Raw genomic sequence first — 27,727 nt, 5'->3', positions numbered from 1 at the left:
TGAGCGATATATCGATATATTGGGCCGAAATTTGTCTTTCTTTTTTTTATATATCGGCATCGGCCGATATCCATGTTTAGTAGCGCCGATTTAAAGTCAGGCACGTCCGCAGGCAGCCCCGTGTTATTGGTGCGGTGCCATTGGGAACTGGCATAATGTTACACCAGGTAGAAGGTTCGCTAACTTGCAGTTAACTTTAAGGACTGTAGTCGAAAACTATCAGCAGCTTGCTTGCTAACATATTAGCCCCAATGTTATAAGTTCTGTTTTATTTTTCCTGTATCGGACTCAGAGAATTTCCCTCTGGAAAAGGTGGCAGCTCTCACAAACACTACAGCGTGATTGAGGGCGAGGGCTACATTACTCCGCCCCGCTCACAGACAGCACCGGGCTCGGAGACATAGAGCTGTCCTGGAGCAGCCATGTTCGGAAGCATGGTTTGATGCAGGCCTGGTTCTACAGGGGTGCTAGGCACCCTCAAACACAAGCAAAAGCACCCTCAGTTGATACTGTAATAATATACTGGCGAAACAGATTGGGCAGATTTGCACATTTGTGTTCGCACTCTGGAGAGCGCCAAATGCATCTATTTACAACGTGTTTTTGCAGCACCGCTCAAAACGGCAGAGTTTTTATTCAGTGCTGAGTTAATGCAGGCTCGCGAAACTCGAGGCTATAAAATCCATTGAATAAAACTATTGATTTTCATTCATTCGGAAGTGACATCTGAATATAAATTCTGGATTCACTCTGCACAAGAGGTTTTGTCTCTGTTGAGGACATTATATTTTAGTGAATATCTCTGACAACATACACAGTTTTGTCTGGATATTCTTATGAAATATGATATTCTTATGAAAATATTCCTTTTTATTACTCCTTTTATTACACGTCTTTTTACATTACATATTGTCCCAAAAACACATTACTATGCAAATTAGATATACTGTATAGATGCATTGCATAGAATGGGAATGGCATTTATGGCCATGTTTATCATTAATACTTGGTCAGTTTATTGATTTGTTTGGTTAACTTTGGATAAAAATTATTTTAATACCATGCAGTGCACAAAATTAAGATTTGAGAGATGGTTCAAGTCAGTGTTCAATAAATTATGAAGTTAAGTTTAGAAATGTTGTGCATCCACGTATTAGTGACATTTTAGCATGCAAATGAAGGGAAAAACTTCAAGATATCAGCCCTAAAAATTGGCAGCACATATCAGCCATCGGCTGACCCTGGCCTCTAAACATCGGCATTGGCATCGGTTATAGAAAAAACAATATCGGTCGATCTCTATCACCTGATTTAGGAATGGTTTTATTTTTCAGCCTGATGATGATCTCAAGCGCACTGCTAATGCAGTGAAATCACATTTGGAGAGAAAAACAGCTGATTAAACACTGATAGTCAATTGATTTAAACATATGAATTAAATTAAATCACATGGAAGACTGCGCCGATCGAATTAATTGGTGAACATTGAAAGGAATCCTGTGCAAACTTCATAAAAGGCATAAAATGGTCCGTTTATTTCTAAGAGGGGGTGGAAAACAGTCATGAGAAAGTAAATTACAATGGTTTTGGTGTAAGAAACCTTGACTACCATAAGTGGGCCTCGGGGGGAGGGGTTTAAGTGATAAAACTTGACCCCTCATATGACCCTTTTAAATATTCTTCTTTGTTATGATCCTTGGCAGATTATATTTTCAACGCTGTGTCTGATCATAGCTGCTAGCTAACAATCACATGACAATGTCATTTTGCTTATTTTTAGGAGTTGCCGTCTCTTGACCGTTTGACTGCAGAATAACCCAAGAGGAGACAATCTTTCTATTCTAGACTACTGCATGTGTGACAGGTACGTTAAACAAGTCATGTGTTACAAGGGTATATTATTTAATAGTGAAGAAAACCCGAGAACAGTTTGATAAATGATGACTAAAGTCTCAAGCAATCAATCTCTCAAAGAAACGTGTGCTGATCCGGGTATGAATGCTAGTTTTCTTAATATTTAACTGTAGTTGCTAGTAACAGCAAAAGGTAAACAGAAATGTCCTTAAAATTATCAAACACAAAATATATTGGACATTCATTAATATGAACCGCTCTAGCCAAAAATAAATGATTGCCAACACAAGTCAAAGCTTGGAGAAAAAGGTCACATGTTGCCACACGGATTTCTGTTCACTGTGTGAACTTTTAATTTGCACTTCAAGTGCTGGAAAAAAGAACATCAAAGCCATGTTTATATTCCACGCTCATTTGTGAAAAAAAAGTAGTTAGCTTTATGTGATTTGATGATTTAAGCTCATGAATAGAGTGAACAATTAAGTATTTATACATATAGAAACAGACCATTTGAGCCTTTTCTGGCTGACCTGCTAATGTGCAATTAGATTGATGCATTTTATTTTATGAATTTACAAAATGACTGAAGGGCTTAAAATAGAGCCCTGAGGTACTCCAGAACAAAAGAAGAAACTAGGTGCTTTTAAACTGAGCAATTTAATTTGAGCCGACAGGAAACCTCTTCATTCTAACTAGCTTATTTAAAAAGGTGCAATACAAAAGATTTGTCCATCATTTAGTGGAGGCATAAAACTACCAAAACAATGTTCCTCCGCCAGTCATTTGGAATTAAGTGACTTGGGTTTTGGTTTAGCCTTTCACCGTGAATGAATATGATGGTTTGACCCCTACTGGTGTGTCTGTGCACTCGTTTTATCAGAGCAAATGTCACTAATGACATCAAAACTCTAATAACTTAAGACCTCTAGAAATCTCTCTCTCACTTTTAGTGGCTCCCATTAGGAGCTGTACATGTATTTTATTCCAGATGTCCTTCCTAACTTCACTAAATCTCAGATTATGTATTATGTTTAAAGCATTCTGAGACTAAAATGACACTTTAAACATTTCTGAAATAAATCGGCTAACTTTTTCGTAGTTTGACAAAATTACAGGTCGATTGTAAATTATGAGCAGTAAATTTCATTTCAGCTCATATTTCGTTCTGAACATGCTCTTCACTGACACTAGTGTTTCTTTGGTAACATACAGTAGAACAACAACCAGATGAACAACTTTACAGGCAAAATTGTTTGTTGTGGCCAAATGTTTTTTTTTAAATATGCTTTTAAATATGTAATAATTCATATTTTAATAGATTTTCATAAATTATAATATAAGGTCAGTGACATGGCTAAATTAATAAAATCTGAGGATTTAAATTTGATCTTCTTTATTTAGACTGTAGAAGTTTCCAACAAAACTAGATTCTAATTAGATCCTAAACTAAAAGTATTAGGGCTTGACAGTGCGACCATTTAACTCGCATTTGCGACTAAAGATAGATGTGTGTGAACTGTACAATATATTTTGAATATCAGATTTCTTAAATGTAAGATCATAAAAAGTCTTCAATACCTTAAATGGTACAACAAGCATCTTAATGATCATTTTAAGGCATCTTATATTTTGGGGATGGAAAAACATAAATCGTGATACTTCAAAATGCTATGATTTCATTAAATAAATGTGAGCGCTTCACGTCTCAAAGCCTGACGGTGGCGCTGTTGTGCGTTCGACAGACTCACACACATTTATGCCAAACCAAACTAATGCTGATCAAATATGACAATGTTTATACTGTAATATGTTGTGTACGGTTGTAAGAACGCATATTTTTTCTCTCCTTATCTGAATTGTAATTGAGCAGCTGCAATAATAAAGCATAGACATTTCAAAATAAGAGTCCCAGTGTTATTTCAGACTCGTTTATTAAATAAAAGTCACGCCGCGTGTCCAATTAACACCCAGTTATGATTTGGTTACACAAACTGTATGTAATTTAATTTAATTTTCATTTAATTTAGAGTAAACTATTGTAGCTTCTCTCTGGGGCGGCACGTCACAGGAAGGAAAGGCTACGAACATTATTTGAAACATCTTATTAAATATATAGATTTTACTAGTATCAGTGTTATTGTAGTTAACAAAAACTAAAACCATAAAAACATCTCTTTACTTGAAATACTTGTAAACTTTTCTTATTTTAATTTAGTTTAATTAACTTGAACTGAAATAAACTGAAATAAACAATTATTAAAAACTATACAAATTTGAAAAACAACAAAATTACTTAAAACTAAAATTAAAATGACAGCAGAAAATTCAAAATATTAATAAAAACTCAGTAATGCCAAAATAACACTAGTATGGCAAAATCGGTTTATTACAGTGCGTTTAAGTATATATATACAAAGTTTCCAAGTTTCTATATGCACTCCTACATTTTTAAATTTAGGAGCACAAGTGCTCCTTGGGGAAAAAGTAAGCGTCAAGCTCCTTGTCATTGCAATCTTCACTACATCATATAAACTGTGACACTGACCTTGAAAGAGGGTAAGATCTTTTACGAGTCCTGGTCCAAACAGCCCCTCCAAAATGCTTTCAAACCCTGTGGAGAAGACAAAGGTACATTCTTAGTAGCGATATGAAAGGTCTATAAGTACAAATCACATGTCCACCCACGTCCACCCCCACACATGCACAAACCGCTTCAGTTTTATGAACTAAATCAATTCTTTGCCAATTTAACTCCGCCACTCAATTTAATTAAGTGCAAATACTGGATCAACAGCATCGTTGAATGAATATACCCTGATGAACCTGCTAAAATAGGAAACAAAACCAAAAAAAAAAATCTGTATTATTCTGTGTCAGTGTCTTACAATAGTTATATTATACAAGCCCCGGAAATCTTAGAAAGGAGCCAGATGCGAAGTAGACGTCTGAATGTAGAGAACTGCCACCAAAAATATAAAAGCTAAAAAAACATTAGCAAAATAACATTTGTGTGCATCTACACCGTATACACTTGAACGCATTACAGTGGCTTTTTCTGGAATTAAGGCAAATCCATAGAGTTTGCTCAATGACGTCCTCAGCTCTGCTGTCACAATGATTACGAAGAACACGAGCACAAGTTTTTGTCCTTCAGGAGCTGCTGTCTTTCTGACAGAAACAGAAACAGTGCGATTCACTATTCATCAGCTGTTCCCACTGCAGTTTGCTTGTAAAGCATGCATTCCAAATTGTTGCTGGCTACAAAGGAGGCTTTGAAAACAAAAATGAGCACTTCAAAGACTGCTAACATTCTAGTCCATTAAACGCACCGCATTAATGCTCAAACTGCAGCGGTTTTCCAGCTCTAGTGGATAATTGCATTGGTACACAATCATCGAGCACTGGGCACAGAATGCAAAGATATTTGCGATAAAGTACAACATTTTTTTTGTTGGTGTGTTTTGTAATTACATTTCACAAACATACACATTTTTTGCCATGCTCTTCCCAAAAACAATGAAACCCTCATGAATTTGACTTGATACCGAGTTATATTGCATTAAATGCTTGTGAAAGTCAGTGTGGTTGTTCATATGATAAAGATACACATTATGAGTTATATTGCAAAGAGAATTTTATAAAAATGTATGATTTCTGAGTGTTCTGTATTTTTAGTTAATACTTTATATTAGGTGGCCTTAACTACTATGTGCTAACATTTTAATTAATAATTTGATACAATGCACTTATTGTGTACATACATGTTTTTACATTGTACTTACATTTAAAAAAATACCTGCATGTAATTACATCTGTAATTAATTTCTGTAGTTACATTTGTAATTACACAGTTGACACTTCCCTTACACCTAACCCTACCCTTAAACTTACCCATAACACCACACCTGTCCCTAACTTTACCCATATCCCACCTCAATATCAGCAAAGGTGTTTTGCAATACAATTTGAACACAGTAAGTACATTGTACTTATTTTTAGATGTAAGTACATAGTAGTTAAGGCGACCTAATATAAAGTGGGGCCTATTATTTTTATTTTTTTATTGTATAAAATAACGAGCAATGCAAGATGAGACACTTTTCTGGAAAAAAGGACATCTGCTAAAAGTACATTTTCTCAACGATTAATGATCTCACGTACCACAAAACTACTACTGAAAATGCTTTTCTTACTTGGTGTTTTTGTCTTTTACTAGATAAGTACAATTAAATAAGATATTTTTTCTTGTTTTCTGGAAAATAAAATCAAAATTAAGCGAGTTTTTGCTTAAAACAAGCAAAATTATCTGCCAAGATTTCAAACAGAAACAAGATTATTTTTCCTTACTCCATTGGAAAGATAATTTTGCTTGTTTTAAGCAAAAACTCACTTAGTTTTGACATAATATCGCATGTCATTTTACTTATCTAGTAAATACATCTTGATGTAAGAATTTTTAGATATTTGGACTGGAAACAAGACAAAAAAAACACGTAAGAAAAGCATTTTTTGCAGTCCTAAAGTTACTTCAAGGAATGTTTGATGGTAAAAAGTGTTTTTAAATTTAAAAAAAATCTAAAATAATTTACAGTTGTCACAAAAAAATAAATAAACAACTATAAAATCAGGCCTAAAATCTAGTCCTAACCCAAGTTGGGTTGCAGGGTATCAAGTATTTGTTTTATCAAGTCTCGGCATAATACTTAATACAAAATGCACAAATGCAAGAGGACAACTGTGTGGGACAACGACACAGAGCCACTCATTCAAGCCAACAAAACTAACATTCATTCACAGCCTAAATCGCCAAGAACTAGTAAAGAATGCATTCACTGAAGAACAGTCAAACCAGGGCGGGGAAACGTCCCATCAACGCACAGAAACAAGCCAATCAATTTGACACCAGGGAGGGTCATGTCAGCAGCTTTTTGTTTGAACTTCCTGATGACCATTAATAGTCTATATATAGTGTAGTGGATGTATGAATAATTTACTTTCACTGGGCAACAAGCACCCATGTATCTAACCAGTAGATAAGATCGATATATCGTACAGACTCTGAACACTGCAGATGGTTGAAGGGCACTATTTCCAAGAGCAAGCTTCCCACACATGATAAATCTTAAATTTAATTAAATATAACATAACAAACTGCATATGTTTAATCTACGTTGAGGTCAGATTTTTATAGAAGGCTCAGTTCATAATCATGTTTTTACGTCTAATGCAGAAATTAGTCCAAACCCAATTAACATGGAGTGCTTTGCTTATGTTTCTCAATCCATGAACTACATTAGGGTTTTTTTATCGACTTAAAATTCCTATAAAATTATCCCCTTTAAATTTATATAAGAGTAAGAAAAGAAAATCGAAGCGCCGCACACCAGATGTGCGCATTATTTTTATCTGTGGCGACAGCATGTCGATTTGGAGATTTTCAAACACTCTGAACCACGTACCGAACCCTGAGGCACACCATTTGACATTTGGCCCCTTTATAATGAACTTGGATATAAACTGCTTCTGAATGAATATTACAATAATTTGATAACACTTTGGCTTCATAGATGTTGCGAAGAATTGACTGTACTGCTTTATTAACATTTTTAAAAAAAATGAATAATCGTCTAATTCAGTCTTAAAATACACTGCAAAAAATGCTTTTCTTACTTAGTACTTTTGTCTTGTTTACAGTCCAAATATAAAAAATGTCTTAAATCAAAATGCATTTACTAAAATATAAGATATACATAAGATATTATGTCTGGGGAACTCTTAATGTTGCTTAAAAAAGGCAAAATGATCTGCCAATGGAGTAAGAAATATTATTCAAACCGAAACAAGATTATTTTTCTTACCTCAGTGGCAGATCATTTTACTTGCTTTAAGCAAAAACTAACTTAATTTTGTCTGTTTTTTTTCCTAGAAAATGTTACATTTTACTCATCTAGTAAATGCATCTTGATTTAAGAATTTGTAGATATTCAGACAGGAAACAAGACAAAAATACTAAGTAAGAAAAGCATTTTTTGCAATGTATAGACTTTCCTAAAGGCTTGCGCTGTTGTCAATATCTTCCGGACTTCTTCTGTAACATTTTAAGGAACCAAGCACCACCCGAGAGGTCAATATCATCTTACATAAAGACTGGGGGAAAAAAAGATCTTTCTCTCTCTAGGGAGGACAATACCTTCATTAAATCATTAAAATCAGCATATTGAGACGGTGCATGCTTTCCTCCCCGTGGTTTATCTTAACCCAAAATTACGCCAACTCCCTCCCCCCAATCCATAACATCCTCCTCCATACAGAAGGTAGAAAGGGGGTTGGGGTTGTTCTTTCATAGGAAATCTGTGTCAACTACCACCATCTCTATCTGGTAGAGCCATTCCCAGAGACGGATGATACACAAAAACGTCAGTATCGTGACAGCCAGGTCAAAGGCAAACACTACAAATCACTGTGTCGAAGCAAAATTAGTTTTGAGCTTTCAAGAACAATATAGTTGACTAACACACACTCGGTTAAATCTTATTGGTAGTCACTGCAGAAAAATCAGTAGATTCCCACATATACATCCGGATGTCACCATTTATCCGGCCCCAAGCAGTTCAAAAGAAAAACACTCCAAAATATGATCCTAGACCCATTCTTCAGTCCACTGTTGTGTTTAAAGAGTAGTTTCTCTGCATTTCAACTGCATTTATCCAATTTCACTCCAAGCATATTCAAATTGGGGAGGGGCGGAGGAAAATGGGTCATTTCTCTTTGTTTGGTTAAGGAGTTAACCCACAAAAAAAGCCGCAGTGTTTGAGTAAGCAATCCTAATCTGTGAAGAACCTGCCATTGTGACCCTGATGGCTCGTCTATGTATGTAGGGGAAAAAGCAGGAACATTTCCCTGATAATTCTCTGACAGGAAGCTGACGGCTGAAGTGTGGCGGCACGCAGGAGTCATGCTGCGCGGTTCAACCGTCCTGTTGGGGCCAATGATTTATTCAGTGCGCCATGTGCCAAAAGCAGAACGTCTAATTAATTATCCAATTATTTCATTATCCGACTGAAGGCCACTGAAATGATTAGGAGCTCAATTGTAAAACTCAGGCTTGATATCTTTTATTACTCCTTTGACACAAAAAAACAATAAAATAATTTTTTAATGTGCTCTAATATTCACGCACCACAAAATGTAGATAGAATACTATGGAGCTAAACTAAACTCATTTTGAGAGGTCTCACTATCTTCCAATGCATTATACAAAACAGATCTAAACAGTGTGAGAGGGTCAATGCACGCTGGGAACGCCAACAATTAGAAACATGAAAAGAAGCAGATGTATATTAACATCCACTCCGATTTGACCCAGGAAATAAAGTTCAAAAATTAAATAATAAAAAGTGATAATTACAGTAAACAACCATGTAAGAAGACACATCATGGCCATATTCCAGGATGACAGTGTCAAGATTCATTAGGCTCAAACTGTGAACGAATGGTTGGGAGGGTGCATGAATGATAATTTTCACACATGAATCGGCACCTCTGAGTCCAGATCTTAAATTTATTTTAAGTCTTTGGGATGTGCTGGAGGTGACTTTACAGAGTGCTGGACTCTTTCATTGTCAATACAAGATCTTGACCAAAAATGTATGCACCTCTTGATGGAAATTACATCACATCATTTTTGGTCAAGATCATGTATTGACAATGAAAGAGTCCAGCACTCTGTCAAGTCTCCTCCAGCACATCCCAAAGACTTACAATTAATTCAAGGTCTGGACTCAGAGGTGCCGATTCAAGTGTGAAAATGATCATTCATGCACCATCCCAACCATTCGTTCACAGTCTGAGCCTGATGAATCTTGACATTGTCATCCTAGAATATGGCCATAACGCGTTCCATGGTTGTTTTATAAACGAAGAGCTACCCACTCCATCAATTAGGGTTGAAAGAACTGTTGCCAAACATATAACATGCTAGAAACAGAATCATCCATTCATAGACTCTTAAGCATTTGTTTAAATCCAAACAGCGACTTTATTTTTTGGGTGGGCAGTGTATGAAGCCCACAAGTAAATATGACATTTATTATAAAGGGTTTATGTGAAGATTGTTTTAAGTCCACTTAAATTAAAAGGTGTTATTTAAAAATAAAAAAAGCCTTATAAATGTTGAAATTGATAGTTTTGAATTATACTGTAATGTTGAATGGCTATAATTAATGTTTCATAGAGACATCAGTATCAGTATTAGTTTCAGTGGTTTCCTTCATTCATAAAAAGATGCCATTACAACAAATATTTAAAACATACTGTCTTTAAGTTGTTTCTACATTCATTTGGAGAGTAACTGAAATTATTACTATATAAAAATATTGAAAACTTTGATGTTTTTAATTGCGATTAATCACGATTAATTAAAGAAAAATGTGTGATTAATTTTTTAATTCGATTGTCAGCAAGTAATTATAATGCATAATATTAAATATATTATAACATTTATTTATAAATATTCATTCTTTTTTAATTATATTAATATTTTTCAGCAATATATATATATATATATATATATATATATATATATATATATATATATATATATATATATATATATATATATCATTTTTTTTAAGTAAACAATTTGACATCTATTTTCACATTCTGTACTAACAGAATTAAAATTCACAAATCATTATCGGAGACACAAAGTGAGAAAAAAAAATATTGTTTTCAGAAGCGTATGTTTTATTCAGTGTTTCAGACGCTCATATTGTTGGTGAGGTCCAACAGATGTTGAGGAAATGATGAAGATTACTGCAGCTGGATAGATTCACCCTTGAGAAAGAAGATTCCTGCTCTCGTCTCAATCACCTCAAGCTACGGCTAACAAACACAAACCAGCGCTGAGTGAATAGCGCAGAGATCGCATGCGGCTGCTGTCGGTGACTATGTGACATATCAATAGACTGAATATCTCTATTCTTACACTGAAAAGAGCTTTATAGGTTTCCTCCGCTTCAATTCCCATGTTCTGCCAGATTCAATTCACTTCAGTTCGAAATAAACCGTAAACACTGACACAAAAGCATTGCCCACAGATGACCTTGTCCAATGCCTTCAACATATCCAAAATAAAAACATGTAGTAGCACAACTAAAGAGAAGGAAATTAACTTAATCATGTTTTTTTTTTTGGCTCAAAAAACAGAATTCAAAACACATACCTTTCCTTGCTTTTTAATGTTTGGCCTTCATTTTTAAATGGAGAGGAAATAAAACATTTTTGGGGTAAAGAAAAAAAAAATTATATCATGTTTCCAGTGTGAGAGTGTGAAGACGACAGAAATCAAATAGTTGAAAGCCGGATTTGAGCCTCCAATGTCGGCGTGAGCATCAGAGCTCAACGCCATTAACCATGAACATCTTGTTCATCCAAGAACTGTAACTGCTAAAAACCCTGTTTTCTTTCATTGCAGAAGCTTAAATAAAAGAGTGCACATCACCTGTGTGAGATTAATGTTATAAATAAGCGTACGCTACTGCCATTTTGACTGCCTTCACTGTTTAATGCCCTCTATCCCCGTATTTCATACACAGACATCAAACTAATTAATTTGAAGGACTGCTGAAAAAGCTAATTATGAGGTCGCAAGGTGCACATATTTTATTATTAAAGAGAGAAGAGAAAGGGAAGTTTATGGAGGCAGACTTCTAACCTCAGGGCGTAAGGAAGGCTTGTGCACGTTGCTTAGAGACGCTGGGCGAGATCGCTACACTTCTCTTAATTAGCCTTCCCTCCATCCCTTTGTCTCCTGCCGCCTGTCAGTCATTTTTTGGACTATATATAACATGTTTGGATTGCAATTGAAAACATGCTTTTAAAAAACCTCTGGCTTTTGATTTCTAAAGCACACGCGTTAGTGTAAAGGGTGGGGGGACCAAATCAAGAAAGCTACTCCATCATCCACTTCCTAGGGCTCTTTGTTTGCAGATGAATGACTAATTATGATCCTCAGATGATGTGGCGTAGCATCTGATGAAGTTAGGAAAGTATTTATAACACGCTGACCGTAACAGTAGGAGCATCTACTGCAGATGCAGAGGCATAAAGAGACGAAAGAATGACTGACGGGAGTTTTTAATGTTGATACTCAGAGATCGAGGTGGCAGATGGCAGATATAATTCTGATTATATAGAGTACAACACAATTAAATGAGAGCAAATTAGATGTACGCACATCTATTGGAACTTAGTACGGTTGACTGGTTGATTTAGACTTTTTCTGAACTACAACATTTCTGAACTACAACCAATGTTTTAATTGGTGCTTTAATTAGAATCCGAAGTTAAACAGCTCTGTCTGTTTTTGAAGACAACAACTAGAGCGGATGCCTGACCGCCTCAAGGCCAGGATCTAGGAGAGCATTGTTCGCCCCGTGGCCCTTTACGGCGAAACACGTCATGGAGATGTGGATGTAGTGGAGCATAAGGCTAACGTGACGGGACCACGGAATGAACGAAGATACAATCAAGGAGAAGATGGGCAATGCGTGACTACGGTGGTATGACACGTCGTACTAAAGCCCGGGACACACCAAACCAACGTCAATTAACTAGTGGCGACGAAAGCCGACTGTGTCATCACCTCAACTCACAGCCAAAAAGCTGCGCTTGAACACACCAAAAGGACTAAAGGCGAATGTCAACTATAACCTTCTATATCAGCAGCAAGATATATCAATAGCCTACTTAAATACTAAAAACTAGAGATGCTCCGATCAGCATTTTTGGGGCCGATCCCCGATTACCGATCACCAAGATCATGATCTGCTGATTGCCGATCACTGCCGATCACAGAATGGCAGGGGAATGGCAATCTTTTATATATAATCTTGCAGAGTTTGCACCATTTGTAGAAATGAAACTAACTCTAAATTAACTGTATTGAAAAAAAAACTGTAGAAATAGGCTAGAGTCAAGATCTTGAAGAACCACCAAGTGTTTATTTTAGAAAATGAGATAACTTAAGGCTACTGTAGGCCATCTTTCCCAAATAAATGTATATAATAAATGTATATAATTATCTCACCTAAATATTTGATCATGCAGTGCATTTTTGTTTTTAAAAACAAATTGTCAGGTAGGTCTAACATTAGTATTGAGGTAAGAAATACTAAAGACATTTAATAAGAAATCAAATGTAAATGAATTGCTCTTCCCTGAATAAATTAAATTAGATTAATCCTTACACTTAAGGTTGCAAAAGTTAGTCATTCAAGAGCAGTGAGTGTCATAAAGGTTCATCAAACAACACAAGACAAAGAGAAACTCAGAGACAGCAGCAGTTTATTCGACAGCTATCACTTTAAGAGCGAACACGGATACGGTTACATGCAGCTGCACAAACGTTCACTCGCGAGTCACGACTGGGTTTACGTGCATACTCGTCAAGACGGTCATTTAGTATACATTTGTGTGTATTTGACCATTTCAGCGCAATTTGTACTCGCGAGCTTTTTGTGAGATGGCCTGTGTGTGTGTGTGTGTGTGTGCGCGCGCTCACGGTCTGGAGAGCGCGCGAGTGCTGAGCGGTTTGAACACTGGCAAGACTTAAAAATAAATGCAAATGATAAACTTTAGTGACGATGCGACACTGCCTTGATTGTGCAAGTGGCAAATCCTGTGTCAACTGTGCAGCTTGATTTTAGTGCAGATGCGATGCGCTGATGTGAAGCAATTTGAGCATTTTGAAAGGGAGAGAGAGAGAGCACGCACACGGTGATTCACTCGCGCTGTTTGTGAACTTGCGTCTCACAGAAAGTTTTCAAATGACTGCGTAAGTTATTTAATATAGAAATATGAATTGTACCTCACCTTCAGCATTATAATTATTTTACCCGCGCCGGAAAGAGAATGAGACGGTGTCGCTGCATATCATGCCCTAGCTCTCCCGGCAGGCACGGTGTTTTATGTGTCTTCAGCTGCGATCGGTTCATGAGATCGGCCTTTTTAGAGACCGCCGATCAATCATCCCAAAGCGATTATCGACCGATCGAGATCGGTTGCCGATCAATCGGAGCACCCCTACTAAAAACTAAAACCAGGACTGTAGATATACAAACCATAAACAAAGCAGCGCTTGCTAACCATTATGAATATCAGTCACGCTGATCACATTTCAGTCGGCTCGTGTTATGATGAAAATATTCACACATTGGAAAGCTCAGTTAAGATGATGTAAAATTAGAACATTCTTCTTGACTTCTCGTGCACCGACTTATTCGCTATAGTGAACAGCCAATCAGAGCGACCTCTCTCATTGACGGCCTGACGCCCAAAATTAGGTGTGAGGGGAAATAAAATTGATTCATTCACATATGAATTGCGATTCTATCTTCTACCGATTCGCATCAATTCACAAATTTCGAATATTGATTTTCTAAAGTGTTAGGACTAGATTTTTAGTAAACTTCCCAGTACTACTTAAATTAATCACAACTGAGTGGTGCAGGTATGACATCACTTTGTAGGCCAAAACACGGAAGCACGTCAGCATTTTAGCACTTCCAGTTCCATCGTTTTTTGAATGGGGTATTGTTTAAATGGCTGTGGTGAACACAAGCTCAAAACACTTTCACATTTCATTCTACGACATAAAACACATCAGTATTACCCCACTCGTGACTTTTTTGAAGCTGTTACGTGTCTTGAAAAAGGAGGTTGCTAACAAGTGGCGTTTCTGAATCCACTTTCTTTCACAGCTTATTGCACTTGAATGGTCAAACACACACACACACACACGCCATTATGTCAAAAGGCACATTGTGTGGAGTATTCACATAAACACAGTCTGTTTACTAACAGTTGGGATAAAATCGGATGTGTAAGTACATTAGATCCGTGCGTTCGTTCTTAAAGGGACAGCAGCCTCATAAACTGTTGCTGTCCGTTTCATCAATATTGAAAAAAAAAAAATCACAATGCTTTTGACTGAATCACTTAGGGCTGGGCGATTTTTTGGATTTTTTTAGATTAATTCGAATTTAATGTTTTGCCACAATTTTTTTTGTTTAAATTGAGAAATCGCGGTTTTGAATACAAATGTTAGCAAACGTTACATCTAGACATGTTGACAATACAGCAAAGATAAGAGTTACAAGAAGAAAATGATCCGACCACATGAAGGCGTGCCTGATTAAACGCTCTCGTGTGACGCGCTCTGTGAATGTAGAGCACGTAACATCTAATGACTGTTCAAACAGAAAAAAACAAGATGCGGGCAGTGGAATGGAGGAAAAAAGCAAAGATATTAGACGCGAGTTGAACTTTCTTCTAACTTGAGCGCCGCGTTTTTATAATGCCGTTTCATGGATGAGATGCTGCGACACGGGTGCAACAGCCAAACACGTCCTCCAAACATTAAAAACTATAGGAAAATAGCTCAATGGAATGAAAACCCTGTAAAGAATTACTACTGTATTTGTTTGATATATCATGTGATGTGTGCATGATGGTGACAGGCTGAAAGGTGCTGTTATTTTCTGTTTTTACAAAGCATTTGCTGTTAATAATAGCCTATTACTGGTGTTATTTATTGCTATTACTTTTTGGCTAAGAAATATTTAGCAGTTTTCTTATTTTATATTACTTCTGAGTATATAGGATATGTTTGTACAATATTTGCCTTCATATTTCATGCATATTTTCTGCAAAGATTTTTAACAAAGTCATTTGTTTCACATTTACACCATGATGATCACTTCAGGTGTGTGCACTTGGAATAGAACTTTAACCAGATGGTTAATAAAGAGAATGTTACCTGAATCATATCGTAGTTTAAGTTTAAATCGAGATTTCTTTATTTTTGCCATATCTCCCAGCCCTAGAATTACTTTTGTATCTATTATTAATCAATTTATATTTATTTCATACAGTGACGACTAAACAGTGATTTATTTGATTATTCAATGATTGCAGCCGAATAACAATATTGGGTTGACTAAAAATGGGAAGAAAAACTAAATAAATTTCAAGGTTCACATTTAATTCAGTGGGATTTTTTTTCGTCAAAACCTATTAAACGGTCTACCACAGTCAAATAGGAAACAAAACAGTAAACTACAATAAAATCTATGCATATCGAATCAAAATTGAGGATTGATTTTAAATGAATTGAATCGTGAGGGACCAAAAGATACCCACCCCTACCAAAAACCCCAACGGCATCCGACTAGAGCCAGCGGTGCAGAACACACCAAAAAAACTAAGCCAACCGCCGGCTTGGTGCATCCCGGCCTTGAGGATTCGACCATGAGGACAACTGAAGGAAGACATGAAGATCGTCAGCACTGCCCCGAAGGACGCCCTCGACCGTGACAAATGGAGGAAGCTTTGCAGAAAAGATGAGCAGGATTAACGGAGAAGAAGAACTGGAACATGTCTGTCAAGTCAACCTCAAATTGGACTAATTATTCAGGTCTTTTGACTGATTAGTCAACTAGTCATTCAGAAACCCCCACCGAGAGGAGTGGGAAATTTCACACATCCCATTCCTTATTCAAGACTAGTAAAGTGAATGGTTCACCCAAAACTTAACACAAAACGTGCACCACAGAATTGTCCCATTAGCACAGTTATATCAGGCAAGAATCACAAAATGGACAAATAACAGTCAATGTGAAGGACATAATACATGAATTGATAATAATAATATTTGACTATCCAAAAATATCTGTACCCTATCTTGGCCCAATTCTTCAAATAAAAACTTTAGCATTTTCCATTTTTGTCACTTTTGTTGACACTTTCAAAAATATGTAAATTAATGCAACGTATCAAAGCAACAGCCAAATTTAGACAACAAATATGATACCCAAGAGATCAGAGTATAAATAAAGTAAAAAGACAGTCAATAAATAAATATTACTCAAAAATGATTAAAATCTTTTAATGATTGTTAAATGTCTAAAGTCTAGCCTAGTATGTCTAAACACTGTGAAGATCATAAAGATATAGGCAATGAATGTCTCTAAAGAGAGGATAAAAGCAGACTTCACCGTCTCCCAGACAATTTTGTCCTATGACCTGAAAGACTTTGCTTTTCCAGCAAAAAAAAGAAAAAAAAGAAAAAAAAAGAAACAGGCAACAAGGTACAAGCGAGTGCACAAAATACGCAGAAAACACACTCCGGCGCTTCCTGCATCAGCTCCTTTATTTCCCCTTGCTCAATTCCAGCAAGAACATTGCAGAAGTGTTATTTGGAGATGAGGTTAAACAATGTTGTTCGGGCCCCTCTTGACCTAGATTGTGTTTGAATTAGAGTGCGGGAAAACTCTAAACCCGCAACCGACGGCCAATCAGATTGACTCATCAGGGCATCGGCCTTCTATGACAGGACCTTTTAGGTCACCAAGCCCCAATTGCAGGGAATGCAATGCACATCTCGTACATGCACCAGTTGTCATAAAAACCAACTATTGGCTACCAAAGGCAATTTTAAGCTTTTGATGGTGGTGATTAGTGTCAAAAGCAATGTTTACTTGGCCATTAAGTAGCAAATGTGCAGCATTAGGTTAAAGTAGATGTGGATTTACGTCCGCTGTAAAGCAGGTTATTTATAGGGTTAAGTGTTCACCAAAAAACCAAATGTCATCTAGAAAAAAGGAGCCATTATTTTTCGAAGAATACCTCTTAGATCAATATACCACAATACTTCATGTTTGCAAGGCGCTCTGCGTTAGTGAGTCACGACGAATGGTTTATTTCCACGACTAGCACATGTCAAACTGACGCGTAAACCCACAGAACATCTGTAGCACATTTAAAAATAAATTCATTTATATTAAAAGCTATAATATTTTTATAGCCCATGTACAATCTGAGAATGAAAGCACTTGGCCTTCATCATGTGTGTATTACATTGCTGTTGTTTTGCACCAAAACCTTGGATCAATAATATCCTTCTATCTGTCTCTTCAGTTAATAGGGATGGGGGATATAACAAAAAAAAAAATCTATTTTTCTGTTTTATATACTATATAGTATAGACAGACCATTATTTCAACCATGTAGCCAATGCTGCCAAGTATGTAAAAGTACATAATTAAAAGCAGTTTGAAAGATCCATATTTCAAAGAGCCATATTTAATCATTTCCATTAATATAGTAAAAAAAGCAACAAATATGTTTAGAACAAGCAACAAAATCAGCATAAGAAATCAAACCCCTCCAAAGGCGTAGCTCACCTCCAAAAAAGAAGACAGAAATTGAGTAGAATGTCCAAGCTACAGTTTTTGTAGACTACACTTTTTGTCCTGTACTTTTCAAAAAGACATCAGAGACCATAACATGCATCCATTGTGTGCCGGTGCGATAATTCAACAATACATGAGTGAAAGCAAAACTTCACAACATACAATGCCGGTGATGTGATACTCCTTTCAAAAACACTCTTTCCCACAATGCAATCTTTCTTCAATCCTCCAGATGCCTCCCAGGACAAATCTAAAACATTACATCCAACACCAGTCAGGTCAATGCATAATAATATAATAATAATATATAATATTTTATAATGCCCAAAAATGTTACTTCATAATATATCATCATAATTCAACCATACATATCCAGGTCTATTGTTTTGCGTTTCTCATTTCTCATTTATGAGTAGAAGTTTAAACAAAACACAACTCAAACTTCAGCACATAACATCACTTCATGCACCCTATATCTGCTCAAATATTATTCTAGGCTATATGGGTTTATGAGATTTAATCTAGCTTTAGAATATGTAAAAAAAAAAAAAAGTAATAACTTGGCTGAGGAGATAACAATTGTTATGCGTTCCACTAAATGAGTTTTAGTCAGAACTGTGGGGAGAAATCCTTAAACATTTGAGAATGTTCAAATTACCAGAATTATAATAATAATATCAGGATTTTACTAATCATAATAAATATGTAATTTTACTTTTGTAATTAGTGGCAGCTACTGAACAAGTAGTGCTCATTTACAGCACAAAGACCCTAAAGATAATATCTGTTGGGGAGGGGTTGTGTAATTGATATGAGATTTCAGCCGGCCTGTTCCTCTATCATATGATTTTCACATGGATTCCTGCTCTCAGAGAAACAAAAGAATCCTGGGATCCACATGCATGTAGGACCGGATGAGTGAAACAAACATGTAGGCAAAACTACATGTAAACTCTACTAAACGCTTGGTTGTGTGTGCAAAAATTATTAATTGTACGTGTTCAGGTGGACGTGCTTTACTGTGCAAAACATTAAAAAACACAGCAAAAATTATAAAACCTTTTTTTTTATAAAACTAGCTAATCGACAAGTACTTTGACTAGTCGACCATCACAACAACCCATCCCTAATACAGCTAATCATAAGCCAACAAGACATGACATGAGACTGCACAGGAAACATTAACAGTGGCACTGTAAACCCTAACACTCAAAATAATTAATTGGTTTGAGTAGAGCCAACTCAAAATAAACGAACTAGTTCAAACAAATTAACCTTTATGAGTATTTAGAACTTCTTTTTTATTTTCCTATTTTTTATTTTTATTTTATAATTGTTTAATTGTTTTGTAGTTTTATGAACTTGTTTATTTTAATTTAGACTAACTTAAATTTAACCGAAACTGGGCTGGGATTTCTATTTCCAAGCATGCTTTGCCATGATGCTCAAAAGGAAGAGTAAATGCTAAAATTAAGTGTTATATTGTGTTTTCTGTTTAAGATTAATGTGGGAGAGTTTCTGTTATGTTGGGTTTTTGTAGGGTTTCCATCATGTGACGAGTGGAGCATGAGCTTAGTTTGAGAACAGATATATGTTAAATGTATTAGGCTATGCTAATGCTGCCAAAGCATAACCAATTAGCAAGGTGGCATTTATTGAATTAGCTTGTTAAAGCTAGTCAAGTTTCTAAAAATTTTAGATTACATGATATTTTTAAGTTAAATGTATGAATTAGCTTGCTCAAATATTTTAAGCTCAGACTCAGAGCCATTAAAATGTATGATTACAAAATAAAAATCTTAATTAAACAGAAAATTCCTTAACTTAAAAAATTTGACTGCCTCAATTTTTTGAGTTTTGACAACTTATTCGGATTTACAGTGTAGAGTGACTTTTGTTCACATTTGATTCAGTGTATTTGCAGGGTAACATCTACTGTCAAAAATCATTTTCATTATTTGTTATCACAACTTTTTATCTTTTGTCAAATCAACTTAGAAAATGATATAATATTTTGAGTTACTACTCATTTAACCAATCGCCTTTGTTGTATTAACTTTAGATTTTTTTTATTTCAATTAACTAAATTTTAAGGCAACCAGGTAACTTACTTTGGTAACACTTTATTTTACAGTGTCCTTGTTACACGTGTTACATGTAGTTACTATAGTAATAACAGTAAATGCATAATTACATGCAACTAACCCTCAACCAAACCCTAACACTATAGTAAGTACATGTAGTTAATCAATATTACTCAGTACTTAAATAAATAATTACACTGTACCAATGACACCTTAAAATAAAGTGTAACCCTTACTTTTTTTTAAGTTAAACCAACAGTGTTAAATAACAAACAAAATCTGAAAGAAGTCACTCAAAAAACACCAATCCATGCGAAATATCCATCAAATAATTGCTATAAGAAAAACTTCAACATGTCTTTGTGTGTCTTCAACATTTCACGTATGTTTCAATTAGATTCAAACTACTTTGCTAGTTTTAACTGTACCACCTGAAATCTAGGCCACCATCACACACACACAAAATCTGCATCAGCATTCGTTCCCTGAAAACATCTGCAGCAAAAATAATATAAAAACTCCTTCAAACCCCCACCCTGATCTAAACTCGTCCCGAACACGGGGTTTAATGGATAACAACCACAGAGAGTCACATGAGAACTAGACCAAAAACATTTGTAAAGCATATGGCAGATTTTGACACATTTGGATTTGCAGGGATTTGTTGAGCTGAAAGCTAGAATGAACTTCAGCACAGAAAGAGGAAGAGTACAAATTCAGCTTATCTTGTCTTTACGGTTACTGGATATCAAAAAGAAACACTCCTTGCTGTTCTTACGCAAGAGCCTGTTAAAGAATGTCTCGATTTACCAAATCAAAGGTCTTGCTTACATTGGGAATTTAGGAAAAACATAACCTGAGAGAACAGGTCTATTCCAACTGTTCTTGCAAATGTGAAAGATTTATTTGATTCATTCGCATCGCATCTAACATCCAAAATACCAACTGGTCTACTTAATCAAAAACAATCACCATGTACATGGATTTGCATGAAACCAGGAGTCAGAATTGGGATAAAGTACGGATTTAATCTAGATGTCCTTTGACAGAATGAGAATCCCTGGGGTTTTAAAGGAAAGAATAAAGAAGACAGACTTCCCAGATGTCAAAATACTTAGGCACAGAAGCCTGGCATATTTAACATCTGAACCGTTGGGAAAAACCAAAAGTATTATCTCTGTGGGAGTGTAGAGTTTAGTGAAACCCTGACAGCTTTAATATGCATGTTCCGAAGACTGAAAACGCTAGATAATACACACACTGTATGCTGAAATCATGAAGAATCAATGCGCCACTGTAAAATAATTACACTTACTGTTAGGATTATAAACACACATACAGTGCAAACAAAGCACGACTCTCCTTTGGTCGTCTAAACAGTAATAGTTGGTTTCCTTAAAGTGCAGTTGTTGTACATTTCATTGAATTGCTCAATATTTTAAATAAAATACTAAAAGCAACTGACACGGTGCCTAACCTAGGCTTTATCGAGCATTTATTTAATTATTCAAGTGTTAAAAAATTCAACACAATATTTCATGCGGTATTTTCCCCTATACATGTATGCAGCTTCTCAACATCTCCACAGAGACAAAGATCCATACATAATTCAGATGAATTTTTTTATTTTTGCATCAATTTAAAATGCTGTTGATTTTCAGCGCTGGTCAAAACGAATGCAACTCGAATCAATGCACCTTCTCTCAGCCTACATAGCAATTAAATCTGCTGGAAACTGTCGCCAAACGCAAAATAAATGGATGTTCAAGAGCTGCAAGAAACGCTTTACGGTCAAGATACAGAAATAAAGGTAAAGTCGCCTTCACTATGTGCCGAGATTATTAACCTATAATATATATTTGAGAAGAACGACAGGAACTGGTAAAAGCACTAGGACATCTAGACCAAACTGGAGACTCAAGCATTGATAAAGTGCAGTAAATGTCAAAGGGATATCCAAAATAGCCCTATATTTGAGAGAAATGCTGCAAGAAACATAATTGGCCATAAGGTTGATTCTGAATGTGATCTTTGATGAAAAGAGAGGAAAGGCGGGCGCTTGGGGAAGCTTTGGAAGAGAGAGGGGGAGGTAGATGATGACTGGAGATAAAAATAAAAAGTGACATTTTTCCTGATGGTAATGGTTCTCACAGCAAGCAGCTTTGACCTTCAGTTTTGTTTGAATTTGTGACGCTCTTGTGCATGACACCAAATGTGTGGCGACAAATTCACACAGAAAGAGTCTGAGAAGCCAAGGTTAGGGTTGGCACTGAGCGCTCCATGTGTGTGTTTGCAGGGGGTAAAAATAACCAGCAGACGCATAGATTTGGCTGATTAAAACACAATTATTTATTTAACCAAATGAAACATCCATTACAGACCTCCTAACGCCACAAATCCGCTCTCATTCCTTTACACTAATCTTGAAATATACTAGACTGTACCTTTAAGTAAATGAAAATAAATGACAAAACGAACATGCTTATCCTAAAATCAGTTACGAGTTAATGAATTTGATGATAAATTCAATGTTGGTACTTTTATTAATCAGTCTTTTAAGAATTTCAACACTTTGAGAACCACTGCTGTACCCACGATGCAACGCTTTCTAAAAGTTACCAACAAACAGGTAAAGCTCGCCGTTAGGAAACACACATTACAGAGGGTGATGCAGAGTCAGACTACAAACAGAAACAAAAAAAGAAATGCATGTAAAACAGCCCAAATTCACCATCGAACTAACTGGATCGCACATAAATAAACCTTGTTTTTAAGCAGGGTTATGAAAGTAAATTTAAGACCTTTTTAAGACCAATTCAGATAAATTGAAGGGAACACAACACGTCACGTCAGTATGTTCTCTAAATGTAAATGCCTAAGCACATTATGAGTTGTGACACTTCAAAGTTCGAAAATACAATTTCCAACAGATCTCCATTACTTTTTAATTAATTTTACACAAAATAGCTTAAAGTTTGAACATCTCTGCTCCCAAACACTAGAATATGGAATAACCTTTCCTGTACCTTCTAACTAGACTGCAGAAAAGTAGTTTTGTCTTGTTTTCCAGTGCAAATATCTAAAGATTCTAACATCAAGAAACATTTACTGGAGAAGCAACATAACAAATCTTGTGAAAGTGATTTTATGATTAAAACAAGAACAACTTTCAGTCATTTTCATTCCCAATGACAGATAATTGTTATTGTTTTAAACAAAAACTCACTTCATTTGTTTCAATTTCTCAGAAAACAAGACTTCATTTCTTCAATTTGCAGTAAATGTTTCTTGATTTAAGGATGGTTAGATATTTGTACTGGAAAAAATTTTTTGCAGTAGGGGCCTATGAAATCTTTTTATATATATAGTTTTACTCCTTTTTAATGTTTAAATTTAATTGTATTAGTTAAAAAGCATGTCTGATTTATTGAAATCATGAAACATATAACAGCAATTTATTAAACGTTTAATCAAATTAAAAAAAAATAGAACTATGAAAATGAATGTTTTATTTTTACCACATTCTGTTTTGTGTTTTTTAGGTGAAGTATTTACTCACATGAGGGCGAGTAGATGACAGGATGTTCAGTTTTGCGTGAACAATCCCTTTAAAGTCCTCATGAAATCAAAATTGACCCTATTTACTTTGTTAGCACAGGTCTTAGGGTGAACAATTAATCCATGCAAGTTAATACTCAGAAAAAAACTGAAATCTTTAATCAAAATCTGAACAGTTACTTCCGGTCTGGAATGGCGTTCCTTTCCGATGATGTCAGTTTGACAGCTTGGGTTCGAATATCCTTAACCACTCCACTTCAACCGTTAGTCTGCTATGAGCAAAAGATGGAGAAGAGGTGCGCTCTAGTTAAACCCTGCCCTCTATTTAATATTCCGTTTCACTTGGAAATACGTCACAGCACTGAAGAAAACTCAGATGCTACTTCCGGTTCACTGGGACTTTAAGTGTCCTGATTCATCCAAAAATTCCATATTCATTCCATATTATACAGTAAATTCCATTTGTCCGCACCCATTTTCCACATCGCATAAATCAAAGGGCCCTAATTTAATGCCATGATACTGAATTTAAGACTTTCTGCTCCAATTTAAGACCTTTTTAAGACACGTAAGCATAGCAGTGCTGGCATGCGGGAGAGAATATTAACAACAACAGAGTTTGGATTTCAGAACTTTGACCCTGGAGAAAAGTTTGAGGAAATGATTTATGATGCCCCCTAAAGCGTTATCAACTGAGCCCAAGAGTGAAGGTGTGAATCAACTTTTACATACTTCTAGATTCCAGAAATACGCTGGGAGATTAATGGCTTTGCTTCCTTTTTACGTCTAAAAACACATGACGAAGCTAAGCTCTCATTATGAATTCACTGCAAATTTTCACTAGACTAAGCCCAAATTATTTAGCCTATATTTCCTCAAAATGTACTTAGAGATAATCTCTTATGATGGACAGAATATCTGCACAGCACAAGATATACAAGAGGCAACACATTCTTACGCCTTAAACACAGCAATTGTTTACTGCAAAAAATGCTTTTATTATTTAGTATTTTTGTCTTGTTTTCAGTCTAAATATCTAAAAAGGCGTTTACTAGATAATTAAAATGACGATCAGATATTTTTTCTTGTTTTTTTGCTAAATAAATCAAAATGTTTTTGCTTAAAACAAGCAGAATTATCTGCCAATGTGGTAAGACGAATAATCTTGTTTCTGATTGAAATCTTGTTTCTTGTTTCTGTCCCAAAGAGAAACCAGATTGTTTTTCTTACTCCATTGGCAGATAATTTAGCTTGTTTTAAGCAAAAAAACTAATTTTTATTTTATTTTCCAGAAAACATATCTTATGTAATTTTACTTATCTAGTAAAAGCATCTTGAGAATTAAGAATTTTTAGATATTTGGACTGGAAACAAGACAAAAATACCAAGAATATTTTTTTAGTATAGAGTTCCCACACATTTTCCCCCATGACATTTCAAGACATTTGTGATTTACTAAAAGAATATGAAATAATTTTTATACTTTATAATAATAATAATAATAATAATAATAATACTTTAAAAAAAAACATTCTTATCCAATAATATAACAGAAAAATTCACTATAAAATTCCCATGATTTCCATGACTTTGGTAGGTCTGAAAAATCACCAATATTATCAGGTTCTGTGACCGTAGGAATGTTAATAATGTCTCACGGTCTAATATCTTTCATGTTTCAGAACAGAAGAGCAAAGAATCCATCCAATATCACAGGCCTTTTGATTCAGAGTTTTTCCTCATAATACAACACAACACAGACGTGTATCATATTTGATATAATACGTGGGAAGAGCAAAGCATTCATAGAGATCCACATATGGATTCCCATATATTCACTATATCATTGAGATGTGACCCTGGAGCATAAAACCAGTCATAAGTCACACAGGTATATTTGTAACAATAGCCAACAAAACATTTTATGGGTCAAAATTATCTATTTTTCTTTTATGGCAAAAATCATTAGGATATTAAGATCCATGTTCCATGAAGATATTTTGTAAATTTCCTACGGTAAATATATATGCATTGCTAAGGACTTAATTTGGACAACTTTAAAGGTGATTTTCTCAATGTTTAGATATTTTTTTTTGCACCCTCAGATTCCAGATTTTCAAATAGTTGTATCTCAGCCAAAATGTGTCCTTTCCTAACAAACCATACATCAATGGAAAGCTTGTTTATTCAGCTGTCATGTGACATATACATCCAAAAAACATCCATAAAAATGTTCCCTTATGACTGGTTTTGTGGTCCAGGGTCATCTACTTGATTTGGTTGATAGAAAGAGTGAGCAACATTTAACGTTACTCAAAAGCTGCAGTAACAGATGCCAAAAGCCACGGGTTTTCTGTCTGACATTAAAAGGGAGATTAACACAAATCTAGGGTTGAAAACGAGGAAACCTCGAGGTTACGACTCAATAGATAATCTCCCAATAACATCAGATACGGCGATTTAAGGGGATTAAACATGGCTAATGAAACATTAGATTTAACGGGGGAGGGGCGGGAAAACAACATTTCCTGTCATATTTTTGGAACAAATATGAGTAAATAACAAATGGAAACGGGACTCCTGTGTTCTTAAAACCAAATAATGTTGTTATTTGCACAATATGTTGGCTAGACTGGCACGTCTGCCTTATTGCTTCAAAGCGAGCAATCGATTAACACAAAAAAAACATCAAAACAGACTCAAATATTAATCTCCAGATATTAAAACGCTCAGTACAGCAAGAATCTGGCCCTCACAAGGCCGCGATAACAACTAAGCAATATGCGCAGTGTCATTTTCTTTGTCAACCCCCCACCTTCCCCTAAAATACAAAATTATTTTCTGACATTTCCCCATTGCAGCAATGCGCGCTCCCCCAGCGCCGATGATTTGAGGGAAGGGAGGTGACGCGCGCAGCAGCATGACAGTGGGGCGGGGACGCGCACAGCCCTCCCCCAACCCCAAATAATACAGTAGCCTACAATAAAACAGGGAGCGCGCACACTGGCAAAAGGAACGCGTTTGATTGGCCAATGCACAATTCCCTCTGTACACGTAACACGCCCTGCTTACAATAAATAAACATCGCCCAAAATTTCTTAAAAAATAATAACTGGAAGAAATGACGTTTGGCCATGATACTAACAATTATACAGTGAAATAAAAACATATGTGCACTTCACACAGACATTATAACGGCCGCATAACTAAACTCATAACTGCGATTTTTTTTAATAAGGTCCAGCGGCTGTAAGAAAAAATCGTTGCGAGACAAAAAAGCCGCTTCGCTCGCTGCCAAAGGCGATAGATGTCCACTGGTCCCCTACACCGAATATACACATTCAGTGAATACATGAAGCTGTACGAGACAATTCTGCATGTTAGGTTAAACGAGCTTACCTACACAGTGAATGAGTTTATGCCGCCACGAGTCAAGTTCCTGCCGAAAGCCGCGCCTCTCGATCGTGCATTGCTGCCTTCTGCACAGACTCGCCATTTTCTATCGGCCCCTCCCGCGGGCGCGCGCCTTCTACTGGGAGCTTCCCAGAGCCGACGTCATCAGTACCCCTCTCTCTCTCTCTCTCTCTCTCTCTCTCTCTCTCTCTCTCTCTCTCTCTCTCTCTCTCTCTCTCTCTCTCTCTCTTCACTGCTGCAGCGCTCTTCTGACATGTCCCTCCCATATCCAAATCTTATTCAGCCTATACCGAGGCTTTACATTTTGCTTTAGCGTATTTCGCTGCCACATTGTAATTATATTAATAATAGCCTATAGGCCTACTTTAGATAATAACATAAAATACTTTACATTACAGAAACAGCATTGAATTATAAAGTCTCTCTGAGGAATGTTTATTGCATTGGATAGTTCACCCAAAAAAGAAAATTCTGCTATTAAAGGTGCAGTGTGTAGTATTTATGAGGATCTATAACAGTGGCGCAAAAAGTGGGTATGCGCTATATGCAGCACATAGGGGCGCT

At 35.9% G+C, this 27,727-nt stretch overlaps 1 protein-coding gene across 2 annotated transcripts in view; it reads right to left on the bottom strand.

Annotated features, from left to right (window-relative positions):
• lcor (ligand dependent nuclear receptor corepressor) overlaps window positions 1–27,271 on the bottom strand; it is a gene marked incomplete at its 5' end in the record, with an annotated part of 55,181 nt that extends 27,910 nt beyond the window's left edge. The window contains 2 exons of one of the 2 annotated variants that reach the window (XM_079807597.1): window positions 4,400–4,465; window positions 27,149–27,271. In XM_079807597.1, the coding sequence (XP_079663723.1) occupies window positions 4,400–4,465; window positions 27,149–27,245 (163 nt within the window). The remainder of the gene's footprint in view (window positions 1–4,399; window positions 4,466–27,148) is intronic. The other variant, XM_079807598.1, reaches the window with a different exon arrangement.
• Window positions 27,272–27,727: the final 456 nt, after the last annotated feature.

The sequence above is a fragment of the Gobio gobio genome (genome assembly GCF_949357685.1).
Source record: "Gobio gobio genome assembly, chromosome: 24".
Classification (NCBI taxonomy): Eukaryota; Metazoa; Chordata; class Actinopteri; order Cypriniformes; family Gobionidae; genus Gobio; species Gobio gobio.
The sequence above is the reverse complement of the archived record's forward strand: the minus strand, read 5'-3'. Positions and strand labels throughout refer to the sequence as shown.